Here is a 20,581-nt window from a genome sequence, read left to right as displayed (position 1 = left end):
TATTCATCTAGCTTTATTACTTTGCCCAAGATAGATTTTCTTGTCTGAACAAAAAGACTTGGATTAGGACTTTACAGAAGTCTGAAGAGGGTTTTGGCATTTGTAGGAAGAATAAAAAGACTGTTAAGAGAGGATGATGTTCTTAAGTGAAACAAATAGAATAAGTTTTTTGATGTTTATTTGGATTAATCTCTGTTCTAGTTTTTCACTTGTTAATACTGCTTAGCAGCAATGCCCTCTCTTCTGGCTGTTCTACCTAATTAATAAATAACTCTAGACCGAGATTGAGGGGCTGCTGGTTGACTAGAGAGGCAAGACCTAGGTTGTAAAGCAATGCTATGTTTTAAAATCTAGGGCCAAAATCTACTTCACCTGTGACATTAAAGGTATAATCATCTCAGACCTTTCACACTATCTTCACAGTACTGATAATAAAAATTAGATAAAGGGTTTAATGAGTTTAGAATTATTTTTATTTATCTAAATGCTGATAGAAGTAAAACTTGGAAAAGGATATATGATTACCAGTCAGGTCTGAATGGGATTCTGGATGGAGCTGTTTGAACTTGAAAAGCAGAAAGTTGAACATTTTCTGCCACATGGGGTAGGAAGGCGTCGTTAGTCCTTTTTTTGTGTTTAATAGGTACCTGCAACATAAATATTAAGTAGATATTGGACCTTTTAAGGAAGATGGTGAATAATTATTATAGTATCATTAAAAGTCACTATTACTAATGAGACCAAGATCACAGGTTCAATCTGGGTTAGATCATTTAGTGTGCCTTCTTATACATATTTTGCCACGTGTTGTAAATGAAACTGGTCAGAATGAATCCATCAATGAAAAGCCATTTCCTCCTAAGGGAAAAAAGATCTCCTATATTTGGAGTAATCTAAAAATTCCTTAATATTTTATCATTAAAATATTAGTGTTAGTGCAATGCTTTTTTTTTTTTTTTTTTTTAAGAAAATCATTGGTGTTCTTACTTTCCAGCCATGTATAAATTTCTCTTCAGTTTATACTTATCTGACTCATTTCATAGGCCTTACTTAAGAGGTCAGACCTTAGATTTGAAGAAGCTTCAACTAATTTTTAGCCTTTCCTGGAGCTTAGACTTTTTGTATGGGGTCTCTATACTGTACACAAGCCAGGGGCCCATAAGACACTTCCTTAATTATTAAGATTTATTTCTTTAAGTAGGGTAAATGTCCCACGATTAGCTTTAGAACATCATCCTTATAAATCTCTCCAATATAGTGGATGTCTAGTAATGCATTTAGCTACTCTGTAGCCTTCTCAACCATAAGAGTTGTGATACCAACCTCCATCACAATAGGAAAATTCACTTTGGGGAGTGAAATGTGGATGGAGTGAATCTTAAAAGCTCCTGTGGTCTCATACACATCAACTGAACGTTGCTTCCTTTTGGAAAAGGCTTTTTCAGAAATAAATAGGCATATACTAGAATTTCACATTTTGGTGAAAAATGATGCCACAAGGATGGCATATTTCCTCTGACAGAATGATGAAATCTTTTCCTCTTAATTTTTCTCAAGGTAAGGAAGGAAGAATTCTTTTTTCAAATTTATTTTTACTTTTCAATTACAGTTGACATTCATTATTACATTAGTTTCAGGTATATCGTATAGTGGTCAGACATTTATATAACTTGAGAATTGACCACCTCCATTTTTTAATGTAAGTTCGAAGTGACCACCTTCTTATATAACTTAAGAAGTACCCACCTGGCACCATACATATTTATTAAAATATTACTGACTATGTTCAATATGCTGTACTGTACAACCCTGTGACTATTTTGTAACTGTCAGTTAGTACTTCTTAATCTTTTCATCTTTTTCGCCCAGCCCCCTAATCCTCCTCCTACCTTGTAATCATGAGTTTGTTCTCTGTATCTATGAGTTTGTTTCTGTTTTGATTGTTCATTTATTTTGTTTTTTAGATTCCACATATAAGTGAAACCATATGGTATTTACCTTTCTTTGTCTGATTTATTTTACTTAGCATAATACAAGAGGAGGAATTCTTAAATGTGTTGATTAGGTGAATCTTAAAAGCTCCTAAATCTCTAGAGGAGATTCTGAAAGACAATGGAGCAAAGAGTGTAATACTTATTAAAGTAGTACAGAGACGGCAGTGGAAGAGGATGTAAATGTTGCTTAACATAAACTAAGAGCTGAAATATTTTAAAAAATTTTTCAAATACGTTTTACACCTCAAGCTAATTTGCATTCCAAGCATTCTTTGGAGGGTAGATTTCTCACATGTTTTAAATGAACTTCTGAAACTGCTCTGATAGGGAACTCAGATGAGGAATCTGATGCTGCTAGTTGATTATTGTAGATGAGTGAAAAAAAAGAAAAATTTCAGACACAGAACAAGGTGTTGGTGGTACTGACTTCAACACCTATTTATTGAACTGTAATTGAGTGTTTTGGGGCTTGTTTCAATATCAGAATTTTATTATTGAGGAATGATGTCAGCAAGGTGGCAAAGTAGGAAGCCCTGGACCCACAAACACTGATTAAGCAACAATTCATAGACAAATTCCCTTTGTGAGAAATCCAGAATTTTACTATCCAGACTCAAGCACCTAGATAAGATTCTGATATATAATTTTTTAATGTAAGTTTGAAGTGACCCTAAAACCATAATTTCATGTTTACATTTTTCATTGTTTCATATATATATATTCAAATATATCGGTACTTACAGTCTTTGGCCTTTGAATCTGTCTTGCTATTTTATTGCCCATAAGATTAGTCTTTAAAAGGTGTTGCTGGGAGTATCTGGATGATATGGAAGCAGAACTTAGGGAGTATTGAGCTCGGGATATAAGGCCTGTAATGTTAAAAATATTAAATTATATCTCTGGTTGCAATGTACAGGTCTAGATGTAATTCATAAAATTTTAAAACTTAAAATGGGCATATAATTCAGCTTCATTAATTCTGAGTCCAAAATGTCAAAACTTGGATGGTCTTTTGTCTGAGGGTCACATGACCGAATGAAAGAGAAAGAGATGATGGGTGACTTGGACAATTGTGGGTAGAAGTAGACAGACTGAGAGGTATTCAAATTAATAGGACTTTTTAATTAACTGGATTTGCTGGGTGAGGAAGAATAGCTCCTAGATTTCTGGCTCAAGCAACTGGATAGATGTTAATTTTACTTTACAGTGGATTTTGTAATCCTGGCACATACGTGTTCTATAGGTAATTGCTGGTTACAAGATTAAAAGAACTGATGTGTGAGAAATATGGGTGTGTAGAGAGGAAGCAAATAAAGATCAGTTCAAGGCTCCTGAGAAGGTAGGAGCAGTGGGCTCTTATCACCAGGACTGGCCCAGGGTGGAAAAGGGCACCTTTACCATTTTGACAAGAGAGAAGGAGAAGCAGCCATGTATGGATGTAGGTAGGCTGGAGACTGGAAGTAGAGTTTTCATTTGGTGGCTTTTAACTTCTCTGTGAAAAGGGAGGCGAAGCGTTGGAGGTTGAGGGGCGGCGAAGTGGGAGAAGGGCTGTGTCTGAACGTCTGAAGAGATGAGGAATAATAAAAATATTTGCTGAGAAGAAGAGCAAGTGAGCTGATCCACTCTCAGCCCTAGGGGAGGGGAGGACCACGTGAGCAGAGGGAAAACCCACCAGGCATCTTAGTCTCTTTCTTAAGTGATTTGTTCAAAACTGGGCACATGAGCCTAGTTAGCCCAGTCAGAGCCCGATTCTTCTTAACTGTCCCATCTCTACTACCCACTTCTGCTGTGCAAGCTGGAACACAGGACGGAAGTTACGTGGGAGCGGCCATCTTGCTCCCCAAGGGCCCGCTTCCTCTCCGCTCCCAGCATTCTCAGAGCCCCGGGGTGGAGGGAGAAACCAGGCCTTGTGAAATAGTTCAACCCTTGGTCAAACTAAATTAAGCCAGTCCACTTCTGAACATTTCACAGTTTTGTCAGCCAGTTGATTTTTTTTTTTTTTCCTGAAGCATTTTGAGAATGACTGCACGAGAACAAATTATAGTTTCTCAGGAGTTGCAAGATCCTAGGGGAAACCGTGTTAATACCAAGCAAGTAAATAGAGCTCACCCCTTCACTCTGTCACCACTTCTGATGCTTCTGATGCGGGGAGCAGGGAGGCTTGCTGCTCCTGCCCCCAAAGAAAGGAGCGACCTGAGCCACCTGACTTTTCCTGCTGGAACAACAACTGAGAAAGGAATGGGAACTGCCAACTTTACCCTTTAGCACTAAAGGATAAGTGACATCTGCCTGTCCCTTTGGAGTGCTGGGTACTATATAGACAGGTATGACCCGGTCTCTTCCCTCTGATGAATCTACAAGTAGGAAGTCCTCAGCAAACCCTATTCCTGTCATTGCAAATGGGGGCAGATGGGGACAGATGAGGGCCAAGGCTGGGGAGTGACTTCTACTTCTCCTTCCTGGGACAGAGGTTTCTCTTTCACTCCCGCCACATCCTCAGTCTTGGGAATTAGGACTCCCCGCCTTGTTCCTCATGCCCCACGCCAGTTCTCCTTTATAACTGTGCAGGTATTGAAGAACATGGATGCCAATTTCATAGGACACATTAACGCAGAAAGGGATTAAAAAGATGCTTGGCCGGGCTGGAGGCAGAGGGGAAAGGGAGAGACAGAAAAATCCCAGGGCATATGGAGAGGACTGTGACACACTCAGGGTCAGAGTCCAAAATAGGGCCCTTGGGTGCTCTTTATGTTCTTCCTCTGGACCCAGCAGTTACGTGGGCAGGGAGCAGGGCCTCTGGACTTTAGGACAAGCACGGCCCTGCTCTTGATAAATCTAGAGTAACTTGATCTTCGTGTCTGGATCTTTGAAACTGATCTTTCTACTTCTGAAAGGCTGTGTTTTTTCATAAAATTCACACTGGTAAGTAGCCAAAAGTAAACACAGATAAAGTACAACACACATATGAGAGTATAGTAGCCAATATTTGCACAGTTACCTAGTGCTACTATACTATGTGCCAGACATGCATTATTTCATTTAAACCTCAGAATATGCCTTTGAGGTGGATGTTCTCATTTTATGGAGAGGCTAATTAACCTGTCTAAGGTCACATAGAAGTGTCGAAGCCAGGATTTGAACCTTGAATGTCTTACTCCAGAGCCCCCACACTCAATCAGCAGGTTGTCTACACTACAGAATAGAAAAGGAGAAGGTCAGCTGATCTTAATAGGCTATTCATGTTTACTGATATTTGCTTATATTTTTTGATAGAGCTGGAAGAGAATTTGGAATTTATTTAGTTCTCATAGGAGAAGAAGCTAGTTTAGAGACACCATGGGGCGTGGCCGTGGCTCCATGCTGCTTGTGGGCCATACAGCCAGAGGGCTGTTTTAATTGCCATTTCCATAAAACTTCTCAAGCTCCCAGCATCCAAGAATCATAATGGACTTTATGAATAACATCTGAGAAGTATGGTCATTAATGTCCCAAGGCGTTGAGATGCTTGAAAATCCAGTGAAGTACCCAATGTTTTTTAAGTGGTATATTAGACACTCCTGGGATAGTTTTTTATGATTGAAACCTTTTAGTATAGGATGGCAGTACTCCAAGGAGAACTAAAGTAGAATGTTCTGACTGCAAATTAGAATTAAGGTTTATTCATTCAGGTATCATTCATTCATTCAACAAATTTCATGGCACACCCACTCAATAACCCATGGGTCATTATGGCTAGTCCCTGAGAATCTCCCCCAACTCAGACCCCAAGCCCTCAGAGCAGAGTATCTGCTTACCGCCTGGTGAGCTCATCGGGACAGAGGCTCTCACAGCGTCGTCAAGCCGACTTTGTAGCTCTTCTACACGCTGGAAAGCATCCAGCTTCATGGTGCGCTCCTGGGCAAGCCGGCTTCTCATCTGAGGAGAAAGAGCTTGGGAAGCAGAGATTCTTTTTGGTGCATACACAGTTCTCAGGGTTCCTAGGAAGTGTGTGGGTCTAGGCCACCCCAGGAATATAAGCCTTCACAAAGTCCTGGTCAGGCTGAACTCAGCTTTCTGAGATTCAAGAGCTCTATGAAGGCAAAAACTTAACCAAAAAAGAGCAGAGGCAGCCCTTGGAATCCCCTATTACCTTGTAATATTCAGGCATTTACTCACAAAAGTTATAGATTTTATGTTCACCAGAGTGGGAAGGGAGCAAGAGGAGTGGGGAGGGCCCTGTTCACAAAGGACCTTGTCGGCCAAGCCACCCCAAGTAGATGTGGGAGCCCCTGAACAGTTTCAAACAGAGGAAAGACTTGATCTCTCTCCCAGATCTCTATCCTCAGCTCATCATCTGCTGAGAAAGCCCCGGTGCATGATATAAAGCCCACATGTGGAAGCAAACTTTGTGTTTACTCATGTAGCTGTTCCCTGCACAGCTGACCCAGAGTGCCTGTCCAGAGAGTTGCTGGGTCCAGAGTACACCTCATCTGCAGAGATCACAGGTAATTTTTCTTTTGAAATTTATTTTTATCTCCTATTTTTTTTTAATTATAAAAAATAATGCTATCATAGTAGGTTGAATAATGTCCCCTGAAACTTCATGTCTACCTGGCCCCTCAAAACATGACCTTATTGGAAAAAGTCTTTGTGGATGTAATTAAGATGGAGTCATGCTGGATTAATGGTGGGTCCTAAATCCCATAACTAATGCCTTTATAAGAAGAAGAGAAGGTACATATACACAGAGAGACATATAAGGATGAAGGCCATGACAAAAGAGGCAGAAGCTAGAAGAAAGGTGTAAAACAGATTCTTCTTTAGAGCCTTCTGAAGGAACCAACACCTTGATTTCAGACTTCTCACCTCCCTAACTGTGTTATTTTAAACCACCTAGTTCGTGGTAATTTGTTACAGCAGCTGTAGGAAACTTATACAATGCTAATTTAAAAAATTCAGCCACACATGTTTTGAACCTTATTCCTATCTGTAGAGACTCAAACATAAGGCCCCTGAACTCTCAGAGCTGTGACCACAGGCTTGTCTTACAAATGTTAAAGGGGTGGTTCCTTGTATATGTGGATACTTTCAAGTGTAGTTTGACTTTCAGTAGATGATCAGATCCCCAGAGTTAGGAAAACTTCCTAATATAAACTAGGTCCAAGGTCCTTTTATATACTATGGGCAGGAGCCATGGGAAACATATCAAGACTCCCTCAGCCAGGCAAGAGTTAAGCCAATTTGAAAAATATAAGCAAAGGAAAGGAACATGCTTAATAAGGATCTTGTGTTAGCAACCCCTTCCCCGCACTTCACAGAGGTAGGTGCAGTGACCTGCCCAAGGTCACACAACCAGTTAGTGGCAGAGCCAGGATTTGAATCCAGAGCTATCTACCTGTTCCCAATAAAATGACAGTCAGCCAATATTTATAGAGATCTTTGTATCAGTTCCTGTTCTAAGTGTTTCATTTCAATTAGCTAATTTAATCTTCCCTCAAATCCCATGGGGTGAGTCCATTATCCTTCATTGCACTGATGAGAAAACTAAAGTGCAGAGAAGCCACAGACCTTGCCCAAAGTCACACAGCTGGAGGACCTGGGAGTGTGAATCAAGAAGTCTGGTTCTAGGACTTATACTCTAAATGACCTTCCCAGGAGCAGGAAGTAGGCAAGGCCTTTCACGGTCTCTAAGATCAGAGGGTCAAAATCTACCCTTGGAATTCGAGGAGATGGATTAAAGAGGCTACTGCTGGCCATGGGGGCTCTTGCTGGCTGAGGCTAGATTGTTGTATGGGGTCCATAAGCCCAGGGCACATGAGCTGCCAGGGCAGTTGGAGTGGTAGTTTAGAAAGGTGGAATGATTGTTTTTACATAGAAATACTAAAAACATATATTTATTTAGAGAAACCTCAAAATATTTGTTTTGACTTCTTTTAGAATCTCTGCCAATAAATAAAAATTAACTATTAACTAGAGAGGACTTTGAGAAACTACTTTATGAACCTCCCTATTTTGTGGTGACTTTTTTAAAAAGCGTAATTCGAAGGACAAATATATGACACTAAATATTTCTTATGAGTTTAGTCATATTTTAGTTTACTTTTCATGAAATAAATGTGAAATTCTAATTTTCTTTTAAAGTTACTAATTTTCTCTCTATTTCTATAACGATATTTCCTCTCGTGTTTCCTCAATTCAATTTTTATCCTTTTTTTAAAATCATTTTTTAAGGTAGAATTCTCCTTACTGATCTTTTCTTTTAGCACTTGAAACACCTGCCCAATAATTTAATTTAACTTTCCAATTTCTCTTTTCTAATATCTCTGGCGAATTAATAGATTTATTCATTCAGTGAATACATGTGAAGCGCCTGCTCTGGAATCCACATCTACATTATATTATTTTCTCCTCTTTTTTTTTTTTTTGCTGTGGGGTATATTTAACAAAAATATATTATGTCTGGGAACCACAATTGTCTTTCCTTTTTGTCTCTGCAGTTCTGGAAAAACCATAAATAAAATCCCCTTATCATAGCTTCTATAATACTTGTTGCTTTTCTAGATTGTCAGAATTTCATAAAGGCTCCCTAGTTCAAAGTTTAGAGCCAGGTGGAAATAATGCTTTTCAAGTGGGTTACAAGGGTGCCAAGATTCTGGGTCTTGCCGTCATCAAGCCATCATCTCTTGCCATAAGCAACCTGAGCAATCATCCAGTGTGGTATAAATATTTTCATTTTCCTGGTGGGCCTAGAAGTGACAAAGGTGGAGAAATACTGCCATGGAAGACATGAGAGGCAGGGAAGACTGCAACAGTTCTGGCTGGCGCACCCCGATTCACTTTTCGGGTGGCTGCTATTTCTCAGTGGAGTTACCTGTTGGACTTCTCTCTGAGTTTTCTTCCTCTGAAGCTGGCCCAGTTTAGAAGCCCTCTCAGCCTCTTCAGTAAGTATCCGCAGGTGCTGTTCCTTTTGCTCCACATCTTCCAAGAGCTTCTCCATGCTGGAGGTTTTCAGTAAATCCAGCTGCTGCCGGTGGAGAGCTTCCCGGGTCACTCTGTGCTCTAACTCTTTCAGCAATTGAGCCTGTGGCAGAAAAAGGCCAGAGGAAATGAGACAGAGTCTCTCTTCTCAGCGTAAAACAGGGAAGGACAGGTTGGCCAACACAACTGTCCTTTCCATTAGGGCCCCGGGCAGAACTGTGTGGAGTGTTCCTCAGTTCAAGATAATACAGCCAAGCTGTTCTGTACCGTGCCCGCCAGCAGCAAGGCCACCGAGATTCAGGTCAGCCTGGTATTTAATGTAAGCCCTGAGGCAACAGTCAGGGGAGAAATCAGTTAATCAATCAATCGATCGATCGATCAAACAAACAATACAGTAATACCAGGTCAAATAATTTGGCCTTTTAATACCAAAATTTGATGATAATGTATATGTTCATTAGCTTACTAACCAAATAGTTGTATCTATCACAAACTACATCTGCATTGTCATTGAGCGTTTATCATGAGAGAGCAGGGAAGGGTAACCTGGGGCGACAGGGTGATGCAATACATGCAGTCAGTGGGGAAGGGAGATTCTAATCTTGCCTTGTTTTGACTTCGAAAATAGCTTTGGGGAAGCCAGACTCCAGATGGTTAAAGAAGGAAAACAATAGTAATAATTTGTTTTTTTGTCCTGAAATTTTTATAATCAGTAGCAATGTAAGTACTAGATGGTCAATTCTTAATTATAATAATAATAATGATGATTAATACAACAGGTCCTAGAATAACATAATTTTGTTCAACGTCGTTTTGTTATAACGTTGATGAGATGTCGTAGGAACTTAACTCTTGTTTATATGAATTAACCTATAGTAAAGTTGGTTTTCTTACATTGTTTTGCTTAAAGTCACAGAACCTATCAATGACATTAGGTGAGGACTGACTGTACTTGCATGGTGATTTTACAGTTTACATAATTATAAACCATAATCACCTGGTACACAATGATGGAGAAATTAACATCCAAAAGGAACAAATTATATCTCCTATTTTAAATATGATTTGCTTTCTCTGGCTCTTATTTAAACTCAGCAGTCTCTCTCTCTCTCTAGATCTAGGGTCTCTGCTTCCTTTGTGCTGAGCAGGTTGGCACGGTTATTAAGAGTTTAGACTTAGAAACACCTTTATTTTGGTGCCAGCCTCTATTGAGCAGCAGAAATGAAGACTTAGCATGTATCAGGAAAGGACCTAACAAGCTCTGCTTGGGGCATAATGCTGACAGCAGAGACACTCCCTGTGCAGAGGGTTGATGTCAATGGAAAGCATGCTTGAAGCATGAAAGGACTGTATTAAAGGCAGAGACCTAGACCCCAAGATGCTCTGGGTGAAAAGACACGCACACACACACACACACACACACACACACACACAGCACACACTTGCCTGCACACACACACGAACAATCTTCTGTATAAGTAACATTTCACCATCTTAGTCAATATGAATAAGAACAAAAGCCTTTTGGCCACTGCTCATGGTTTTGGGGTTGGAAAGGAGGGAGAAAGGAAGTTGAGGTCCAGGACATCTTTTCCTGGCAGTGCCATCTGCTCGGCTTCACGCCGTGGAGCTCCAGTGACTGCTGTGGGCAGCATGGGCTGCTTCTAGTTGCCACATTCAGCTTGGCAAAACACAAAGAGAGAGAGGAAGAGAGGTTCTGGCGCTCATATACCTGGCTGTCCTGCTGCTTGCGCATCCTCATGTTGTCGGCCTGAGCCCTGGCCAGGGCCTGCCTTAGAGCCTGTAACTGTTGACGAAATAAAACCACTTCTTGTTCTGCCATTAGCTTGATGCTCAAACACTCTTTTTTATTTTTCATAGCTTCCTGTGAATATCCCAAACACAATAATTAGGAAGTAAATCTCCTTCCCATATTTTCAGTTTCATGGGCTCCATCATCCACTGTTCTTTAAAACTTCCGGTAGAACGGAGCCCCTGCTGCTCACTGCCTCCATGATTTCAGTTAGGAACGGTGTGACAGGTCAGAGCAAACAAAGACTTTCAGAAACAGTCAGTGAAAGTTTCCAAACCACTATGATATGTGCTTTGGTTTCGATTTGCCTTAAAGCAGATTTTCCACTTATTATTTTGTTACTTAATTTTCCTTGGATAATCATGTCTGAGACTCAAATATTTGCAGTATTTTGATGAAGCTGCCTCAAGCCCTTGGTGGAGTCTGTCCTCTATCTACTCCTCCCTCATGCTAACCTCTCTGATATGCTCTCCCATTTACTTCTTTACCATTTGCTTCTGGCTCTTTCTTATTTCATCTGAGGTTCTGATATCACCCATTCCCAAGAAAACTTCCCAAATGTCAGGTCCTTTAAGATGGTTGGTCCTCCCCCCCAACAGCAGAACAGCAGCTGCAGCCAAGGAGGCCAGCCCGCCAAGCCCCCTGCCCCTCCAACCCCTGAGCCGGGCCCTCCCTCCCCGAAAGCTCACCTTCTCGGCCCTGCCCAGTTGGCCCTGGAAGCGAGCCTGCTGCACAGCCAGCCTCCAGCGGGCCAGGCTCCTCATTTTGCACACCAGGGTGGTCAGGTTGCAGTTGTCCTGTTCCAAGTCCCGCAGCTGCTCCTGCTAAGAAGGCTCACTTTAAGAAAAGGCTCCCCCTACCACTTTTCTCGGGAAGGGCACGGATCCTAACGTCAGAAACATGACTTCTAGGAGATGACACGATTGTGCAGTGAGCCCCAGTGCCCCTCTTAAATGCCTGATGCAATGCTTTCTCAGGGAAACCAGACTGGAATGCAGACGGACTGAGCGGTGGGGGCAGATGCTAGGAAGAAGTGCGAATATCCCATTGCTAAATGAAATCACATACTTTGGCTGGGTTTTCTTTTGTTCCTTCATCAGGTCTGGCAGAGCCCCATTTTTTCTTCAGGTCCTTCACATGATCAATCCCTTCTGTTCTCACTTCACTGATGAGTTCGCATACTTTCTGGATCAAATTAAGCTGATTCTCATCCAGCTTCTCCTACAAATTGCAGACTCGAGTTTAGGAAGGGCAGTTGAGGAAGAGTCATTTTGCCTTCTAAAACTCAACTTTCAGAAATGATTTCCCATTAAAGAACCAGCCACCCAGACAATTATTCCATCAGGTACTGTCTGGAAGTCTCGCTAGTGACCCCTTTGTGATGTCTTCAATCCACAGCTTCATCATCTGAGAACCTGCCTAGGTGGTCAGACACCAAGGCAAGTTGAGTGGGGAGAAGAGTGAGAGGTCACCAGTAGAAAACCGAATCACCGCCCCCACCCCAAAACACCCCCAAACGGTTACTTGGGAAGGAAAACTTAGAGACTTTTGCTATCAGGTTGACTCAGCAGACTCTGACCTGATAAAACACTGTAGATGAGCCACGAACGAGGAACTCCATTAAAAATAGATAAAGCAGGGGAAGGAATCAGGCTGGCTGCCATAGTTAGGCTCCAGCAGAAACCTCTTTACAAAGCAGCCTGTTTTGAATGGTTTATGGCTAATGGCATAAGGTAAATGATCATTGGTGAGAACCACTGGAGACCCAGTGTTCTTGGGTGAGGGGTGAGAGTGGGATGTCCTCTCACTTTTGAACAATTCCCTGGAAAGGAAGGCAGGAGGGTAGTGCCCGACTGGAAAGCCACAGCAAGAAGCCGGGCTGCTGGCCACACAGCAAAAGTTTCACTACCTTCTTGGGACCCTGAGATAGAATAGGGATTTGCTACTTTGGAGGTTTGTAGAGCTAGTTTAGCCTGGGGAAATAGAGAATCCACTTTTTGTCTAGGAATCTCACAGAAGCTAAGAAGAACTTAAGACATTTCCAACAATTTTACATCCTAAGAATGGCTTAGCAGATTCCAGCCTTCACTGTCTGCTCACCCTCTCCTGCGGCACCAGGCCCAGTGCATTTGGGTTTTGATCCTTTAATATTTGTAAGCACTTGTGCTGTGTGAGAGCCCTTTACAAGTAAGAAGGAATCTCCGATCCTCTCTGGAATGACCAGGCCAAGGTAGAGCATCGGTAGAAGCTCCTCTCAGTGTAATAGCCCAAAGGACCACCCTGGAATCCCCAGGAGGGATAGGAGTAAGAACACAGCTGAGGCCGGCTTTGGGGAACATCCAGTCATAGGGAAGGCAGCAGTGGACTGGGGTGGGGGGTTTGAACTGAACTTCACACTTGTGGGACAACTGGCCCAGGCTCTGTGATGGCTCATCATAGGCATGGGGCCTCCATCTTACAGCTGCTCAGACATCATAAAGAAGTGACAGGCTTCCACAGCCATGAGCACATGAGCACCCCATCACTCCTCTTCTAGATGGGCCTTCACTGACAGGTCAGCAGCTCTCTGACAACGGATGTTAGAGAAAGGCTGGGGGGTGGCAGCATTTTGAGGGTTGGAAAAATCTCCGAAAGCTGATTCAAAATTTGAATCTGCCCAGTGAGCTTTCAGAAGGTGCCTGTTGCCACCCTCACTGGTGTCTGACCTGGCCCAGGGCCCTGTTCTCTTCTGTTTGGATGGTCACGGTCAGTAGATAAAACAATGAAATAAACTACTGGGGTTTTGGAGAAGAAGAACCATCACCAATTCGCTCAACAGCAATAAGACGGCAGCAGCGGCTACTGGCAGTAGGGAAAATAGCGACTATCTAAATTACCTAAAATTCAGTGTCTATCATGGTAAAATATTGACTACCCCATTGCCGACTCACTCTCTCTATAGAGAAAACTTAGAGCCAAAGAATTCTTGGGCCCAAAAGTCTCCTGTGTCATTAATCCCTCTGCAGCTGCTGTGGAGGTCAGTTACAGCCACTCCCTGCAGGACTGCCCTGATGTCTGACACAGGTCACCAACTTTTATTTTTAAATTTAATTTAATTTAGTTTTTTGGGTCACTTACTTTTATTTGTAAACATGTCATAAACAAAGCTTGGACTAAAGTTTCATATTCTTGTTGGACTTCTTTTCTAATCTGCTTTTGAAGGTTCAGATTCTCCTCTTCCAAATCTGTGAGTCGGGCTCTCAGAGCAGTAATTTCCATGATCATATTATGACTGAGCTCTGCAACCTAGCAGCAGAAATATATTTTTGACATGGGTGATAGTTCAGGAATTCAAAACTGCCACCACAATTTTCACTTCTATTTTGAACCTAATGAAGAAGGTGAATATCCTGTTTTACAAATGCAGGTGGAAGAATCTAGGTTGATTTAAGGGTCCTAGAAGTACCAAACACACAGTAGGTGCTCAATAAATGGTTGCTGAATGAATGGCCCCAGAAGAGACACTACTTGGCATTTTTCATTTGTAGATAAAAATAAGAAAAACCACGAGTAAAAACAACAACAACAACAACAACAAAAACGAAGGGAAAAAAAGCCCTCGTTGCTTAAAAAGTGAAAGCACCCTCCCTGGGTTTTCTGCAGTGGAACTTCATTGATGAGACTTCCACTGGCCACTCCTGAACGGGGCACAGGAAAATGACACTAGGAAGTCCCATGTCTGGCTACCACTGAGATTGTGGATTTGAGAAATGGAGAAGAGAAACTTTTTAGTAATAACTGACCTACCTGACCAGCATTATCTTCAGGTGGACGCTGACTTCTTTGTAAAATATCTAATTCCTGAAAGGAAGAAAGCAGTGCATGACCAAACTCAAATATTTATTCTTCCAACCATGGCTCGATTCAGTACAACATGCTCACACCTCCTATTTGTGTTAATGGAGCTTCATTTTGATCCTTGGACTCCACACAGATCCAGGACTGTGCTTCAGGATGCCCAACCCAGAGTCAAAAGACTAAATCAACTTCCAGGTACCCAACTATGATGCAGAGGACCCAACTATGAGGACAAGCCAAACTGGGGGCAAAGCCAAGACTCATTATTTGATATTTTAACGTTTCATTTGATTTTGTTCAGACTGTTGCACTTTTGTTAGGTGTACACTAAAATTACACTGAACCTCAGATGCAGTTCATTTCAAAAGACGTGCAATTTAGGACCGGAGAGGTGATTCTTGGATCCTACCCATGGGGTTTTGTTTTAAGGAAGTCTCATCAGTGAGCCCCATGATGTACATCCTGAAGACAGTTTACTCAAGGATCCTGGCTTATTTGCTAGACCAGGAACAGTATACGGTGTTTTGTGTTTGCTGAGGGTGGGAAGGTCAGCTATGCATCTTCTCCAGGGGTCCAGCTCCTTTGTGGCTCACCTCTTATATTCCCCACTAGACGCCTCCAAAGCACACATCCCAGTGTTGCTAGGGCCATCACCTTTGTGGCTGAGGATACCAGCCCAAGAAAATGAACCAGTGAGAAGAGAAATTTGGAGAGTACCATTCACTTTCAGTTTTTACATAAGAACATACCCCTGCAACCTTTTTTTAAAAAATCTTTTCAGAGTGACTCCTGGACCTCCCTACCCACACCTTCCCCATTGCAATTCTGGTCCTCGGGAACATACTTGCTCCTTCTGACAGAGCTGCTGCCTAGCATGTTCCAGCACATGCTCGTAACACATGGAGTAGCTCTCAAAGTTGCTGCGTTCTCTGGCCATCACATCACAACCCAGGGAAAGGAGGCAGGCCTCAAGGTGGTCTTTTTTGAAAGTGATCTGAAAAGGAAGGACATCATTCACAGCAGCTCCAGCAGGGCAGCCTCTCCGTGCCAGGGCTCATGGCACGTGTTCCCTTGGCTCACAGATATACTTCCACTTCTCCAGAGAAAAATATCAGCTCTATCCTTTCACGCCTCTCTTTTAGGTCTGCTCTCAACATTTGCTGGACCAGGGACAAGAGTACAAATGGAGGCCCACATACTGTATGTCTAAATATGCTAAATATTTAAAGGTTATAAAACAAACTAACAAACTATTAAAATGGAATGGTTTAATTCTACATTGGAAAATAGACTTTCAGAAATGACTTGGAAGGCAAAGTTTGAATCTATCGTGCTTGGATTACTCTGAGTTCTATGTGGAAATGTGGTGACTTGGGGACAGATGGTCTCCACCCATAGTTTATAGTATGACCCCCATCTTTTCCCCTCTCAGGCCTCACATCATACTGTGGAGGGCCCTTGCGTGCATGTAAGTGGACATCCCAGCCATCCACACCCCTTCGCAGCTGCTCTGAACCACCCCTCAGGCTGGGGGTGAGCTCGACTCCCTCTCCAGGGAGGGTGATCTGGGGAAGAGGCCCCGGACTCAGGGAATTCCAGGGTCCCAGGTACTTGAGTGTGATCTAGAAGGGAGGCCAGGGATCTGAGTGTGCAGGCCCTTTGGTTGTGTGAATTTCTCACCTTGTAGGGATGGGCGGGGCTGGAGGAAGGCCAGCCCTCCGAAGTATCGCTCTGGTTGAAGGGTCATACTGCTCACTCTCTAAGCAGTCCCATTCTCTCCCTTTCTCTGGGAGACTGGGCACCCTTTTTGAAGAGGTAGCCATTAAGGAACAGAGGAAAAGTCCATCCCACTAAGGCAGGCTTAGATTTTGGCTCTGGAGAGAAATGGGAGCCAGTATGTGGGAGGTTGATCAGGTCTAACCTGACTTGGGCCTACATGTCTCTGTGAGTGCTTATGTGTGTCTCTGTGTGTTTATGTCAGTGAGTGTGTCTATATCAGTGAGCGTGTCTGTGTGCATTTGTGGATACGTCTGCGTGTGTGTGTCTGTGTCTTTCTGTAAGTGTCTGTGTATGTCCCTCTGTGTATCAGTGAGTGTGTTTGTGTGTGTATCTGAGGGTCTTATGGGGCCCAGTCTAAGACCCAGCCTGCATGCTTACATGAACTTTAGGGTCAGGAGGGCTCCGTGCTCACTGGCAGTCTGCTACTGAAGTTAGGCTGTCCTTCCAGCCTGGGGTCATTCCCCTGGCTCTGATTCAATCGTCCAGGCAAGGCTCAGGACACTGTCCTATCCGTGCAACCCCAGTGTCCCCACTGACCTCCAGAAAAAGCCCAGCTAGGCTTTGCCAAGGCAAGTTATTGAGGTGAACTAGCAGAGATGGCAAAAAGTGATAAAACCCAGTACTGATGGAATGAGGAAAGTGCTCACTCACCACTGCTGACGGGAGGGGAAATCAGTGTGGCATTTTGGAGGGCAGACTAGCAGTATCTAAAAGATTTTAAAGTGTTCATGCCTTTTGACCCAGTAACTTCTCTTCTAGGAATTTATCTTTAGGGAATTATAAAAGGTTATACACAAAAATATATGTAAACAGATGTTCTTTATAGTAGCCTTTCCAATAGAAGAGAAAAATGGAAACAATCTAAAGTGCCTAATAATGAAAAACAGGTTGACTCCATCTCACCCATCTATACAATGAAATACTAAACAGCCACCCAAGTCATGCTGTGGACATATGTTTATCGACAAAGAAACAGATTTATAACACATAGTCGAGGGGGGAAAAGTACACTATAACAAAAGGACGCATACAGTAATCTTATTTTGTTTAAAAAAAGTGCACGAATGAAAAAAGTTATAAAATTTGGAAGGAAATATGCCAAAATAATGATAGTGGTTATCAATGAGGGTATGATTATGAGTGTATTTTCTAACATCATACTTCTATTTTTTAATGTAATCATAAAAAAGGTATATATAATTGTAATGATATATAAAATGTACATATAAATAAAGTATATATTAATTAGAAGATAGTAAAGCTTTTGTAAAGGTCAGGAACCACAGCGGCTTGGCAGGATGCACTCAAGATATGCAGGATGGAAAGAGCAGATGAAACCTCTGCTCATGGGGTGTTTTTTGAACAGGAGCCAGGGAGTCAGGGGAAGGCACTCAGCCTCCCACATCCACTCTCTCGGGCCTCCTCGAGGGGCCTTTTTGTGGAGTGGGGGTCAAGGCAATCTATCCTGTCCCTGGAAAGTGAGCAGTAGGACAGCTGGAGTTACCTGCTGACATCAAGGCAAAGGGAACCGAGATAGCACCTCCTGGTCCTTGACTTCTTTATGGTGAAAGGACCAAGATGACATGAATTTAGAAATGACAAAGGAAACAGTTCCTGGACTGACTATGGTGAAAGTCTTAAGGTTTGAGAAGCCCATGAGACCACGTCTGAGGCTAGCAAGATGTGGCCAGTGACCTCATCCAGGTAAGCTGGTTCCAGCCACAGTGACTCATGCCTCACTGTCCTGGCCAGCAGTGCCTGGACTAGAGTGTGCCAGCAGGGCCTCCGACAGTTCCTTAACAGGGCAAACACTTTTCAAAGTAACACCACCATAGCCACTGATGATACAGGATCCCAAACAGACAGAAATACAGATTTGAACCACAGTGGCTCCCTGCCACCCCTCTTAGCCAGCATGGTATTTTACCCAGCACAGATGAGGAAAGTATGGGGGAGTCTGTGTTACACTAAGGAGGTGGGAATGGCCAGGACTTGCCTTGAGCATCTCTAGAGGCCAAAGAAGTTGTGTTGCTTCCACTCCTTAGTGGCTCTGCTGAGGCCTCAGTAGGCTGGGCTGAAAGATTAGCTCAAGGGGATGGCACACCGATAGGTGAGTGTGAAGGCAAGGCCCAGCCAGAGCATCCACAGTGGAGACATGGAATGGGGAGCATGCCTCAGGGAGGGCAGGTAGGAAGCTGTGACTGATAAGTGACGCAGAGGTATGGGGAAAGTCCAAAGCTCCTGGCACTCCCTCTTTCCAGGTGAACTTTGCTTCTGGCACACTGTGTACTTATCCTTCCAGAAGCAGAATTTGGAGTCATCTGAGTAGCACCTGTTGTGGGACTACTGCTTATGTGGCTTCTGTTGGCACAACCCTTCTGTGAGTTCTCAGAGCAATTTGTTTTTTAAAAGCTGTCTGCAACCCACCCCTGCCTTCCTAGGTCACTTTCTAGGTCACTACTGTGTCAAAATGCAGCAAGAAGGGGCTTTTGCCTTTATATCTCTAACAAAGTAAGAACTTTGGAAAATATAAGAACTCTTTAAACACTTGTTGAATGAGTGAATGACTCTTGGCACATGAATGAAAATGGTTCTGGAACTCATAAAATAGACTATTATAGTTCTGATTTGCAATAAAGGCCAGTCTCTAACTTTAGGCAAGTATGTTTGGTACAAAATTTGGGCTAGATGTTAGAATTGATTATGAAAGTCTGGTTTCTATAATTTGGAGAGGGAAGTCAACGTGGATTCAAGGAAAGTCAGGTCAGATTAACCTCAAGAAATAGAGCAGATGTAGTGTATTTGGATTTCGGCAGGAGAAGTTTGCTCCTGATGTTTTTGGACAAATGGAGAACAGTACAATTAATGGGCTTCTGGCCATCAAAAGACTGTGCCAAAGAACCTGGTCTTCCTGGAGGGGACTCAGAGTGAGTAGCACAGGGCGCAGGACCTGTTCTGTCATACACTGTTATTAATGACTTGAATGAAGATATCAAGGGCAGGCTGACATGAACCTGGGAGAGAGAGTTAGTTGCTGGATGATAAAAATCCAGATTTTTAAAGATTTCAAGAGTTCAAATAGTGGATCAAACTGAACGAGAACAATGCTAATCATATGGCGGCAGCAGGATGCCTGAAGGCAGCACGTGAGCATCAGGTGATTGTTAGTCTAGTAAGTCAGCATTGACTTGGCTGCCAAAACCCAACACACTCACGGGCATTAATCAAGCACAACACTCAGGACAAGGGCACTCTTTGCTGGCCAGATGACCTTGAATTTAGAGGAGACTGACCAGGATGGTGTGGGTGCTCATATAAAGTGATTGAAGGCCCTGAAGAAGCTCAATCCCATCTGATCTCGGAAGCTAAGCAGGGTCAGGCCTGGTTAGTACTTGGATGGGAGACCACCTATGAAGACCAGGTGCAGTAGGCGTAAAAAATAAAAAATAAGGGATTGTAAGCTGACAAGGTCCTTAGAATCAACCAAGGGTTGCCTTGCCTAAAAAATTTAAAAAAAAAACAAAAAAAAAACTGATTGAAGGAAATGAAGATGGGTTAGTCTGGGTTCAAGTCCTCATGTATGCTTTGCAGTCTATGCTCTGTATAGAGACACCTAGGTGAGGGGGAAGCCTGGTATCTGCTCCATTTTTCATGTGCCCTGGCCAGGGCCGTAAACGTTCTGGAAGAAGGAGCAATGATTTCTAATCCACCACCCAGAGGTTCATCTGCTCGGGTTTATCCTACTATAGCAGGCCCTTTATTGTAATTTGACGAAGGCTTCATATACACCAGTGATGGTGCTAATTGAGCTTCTCTGACTGACCTACCTTCAGATATATGAAGGCTTATTGTGAGGGATCAGAACCATGATCTGTGGTATCCCAGGGACAGAACTAGGATCCACAGTGGAGATGGTGGGGAAGCCAAATCAGCTCAGTGAGCTGCCTGAAACGAGAGTTGCCAGGATCGGGGGTGGAGGGGGAGAGTTTAGAAGAGAGTGAGCTCCTGTCTCTGCTGATGAGATCCAGAAGAGGCTAGAAGCCCACCAGGCACAGACTTTGGAGGGACCTACGTTCTGGGTCCTGTTATTCCAAGACACTGGCAGGCTGATACCGACCTCCTCAATGTGCCCTGGTTTCAGTTGTACCCAATATAAGTTTCCAATAATCTCCTAATACCCACGTTTCTTTTCTAGAAGATC

General features: G+C 42.9%; 1 protein-coding gene across 1 annotated transcript in view; it reads right to left on the bottom strand.

Annotated features, from left to right (window-relative positions):
* Positions 1 to 455: 455 nt before the first annotated feature.
* Positions 456 to 20,581, bottom strand: part of LOC120608203 (uncharacterized) — a 132,644-nt gene continuing 112,518 nt past the window's right edge. Inside the window, exons 37-46 of the mRNA XM_039869987.1 lie at positions 15,446 to 15,595; positions 14,551 to 14,604; positions 13,882 to 14,049; positions 11,833 to 11,985; positions 11,454 to 11,585; positions 10,684 to 10,836; positions 8,845 to 9,054; positions 5,789 to 5,909; positions 2,736 to 2,863; positions 456 to 647 (exon numbers count right to left, since the gene is read on the bottom strand). Coding sequence (XP_039725921.1) covers positions 522 to 647; positions 2,736 to 2,863; positions 5,789 to 5,909; positions 8,845 to 9,054; positions 10,684 to 10,836; positions 11,454 to 11,585; positions 11,833 to 11,985; positions 13,882 to 14,049; positions 14,551 to 14,604; positions 15,446 to 15,595 — 1,395 coding nt within the window. The 3' untranslated portion in view covers positions 456 to 521. The remainder of the gene's footprint in view (positions 648 to 2,735; positions 2,864 to 5,788; positions 5,910 to 8,844; positions 9,055 to 10,683; positions 10,837 to 11,453; positions 11,586 to 11,832; positions 11,986 to 13,881; positions 14,050 to 14,550; positions 14,605 to 15,445; positions 15,596 to 20,581) is intronic.

This window comes from Pteropus medius, unplaced genomic scaffold (assembly GCF_902729225.1).
Source record: "Pteropus medius unplaced genomic scaffold, Ma_sr-lr_union100, whole genome shotgun sequence".
NCBI lineage: Eukaryota > Metazoa > Chordata > Mammalia > Chiroptera > Pteropodidae > Pteropus > Pteropus medius.
The sequence above is the reverse complement of the archived record's forward strand: the minus strand, read 5'-3'. Positions and strand labels throughout refer to the sequence as shown.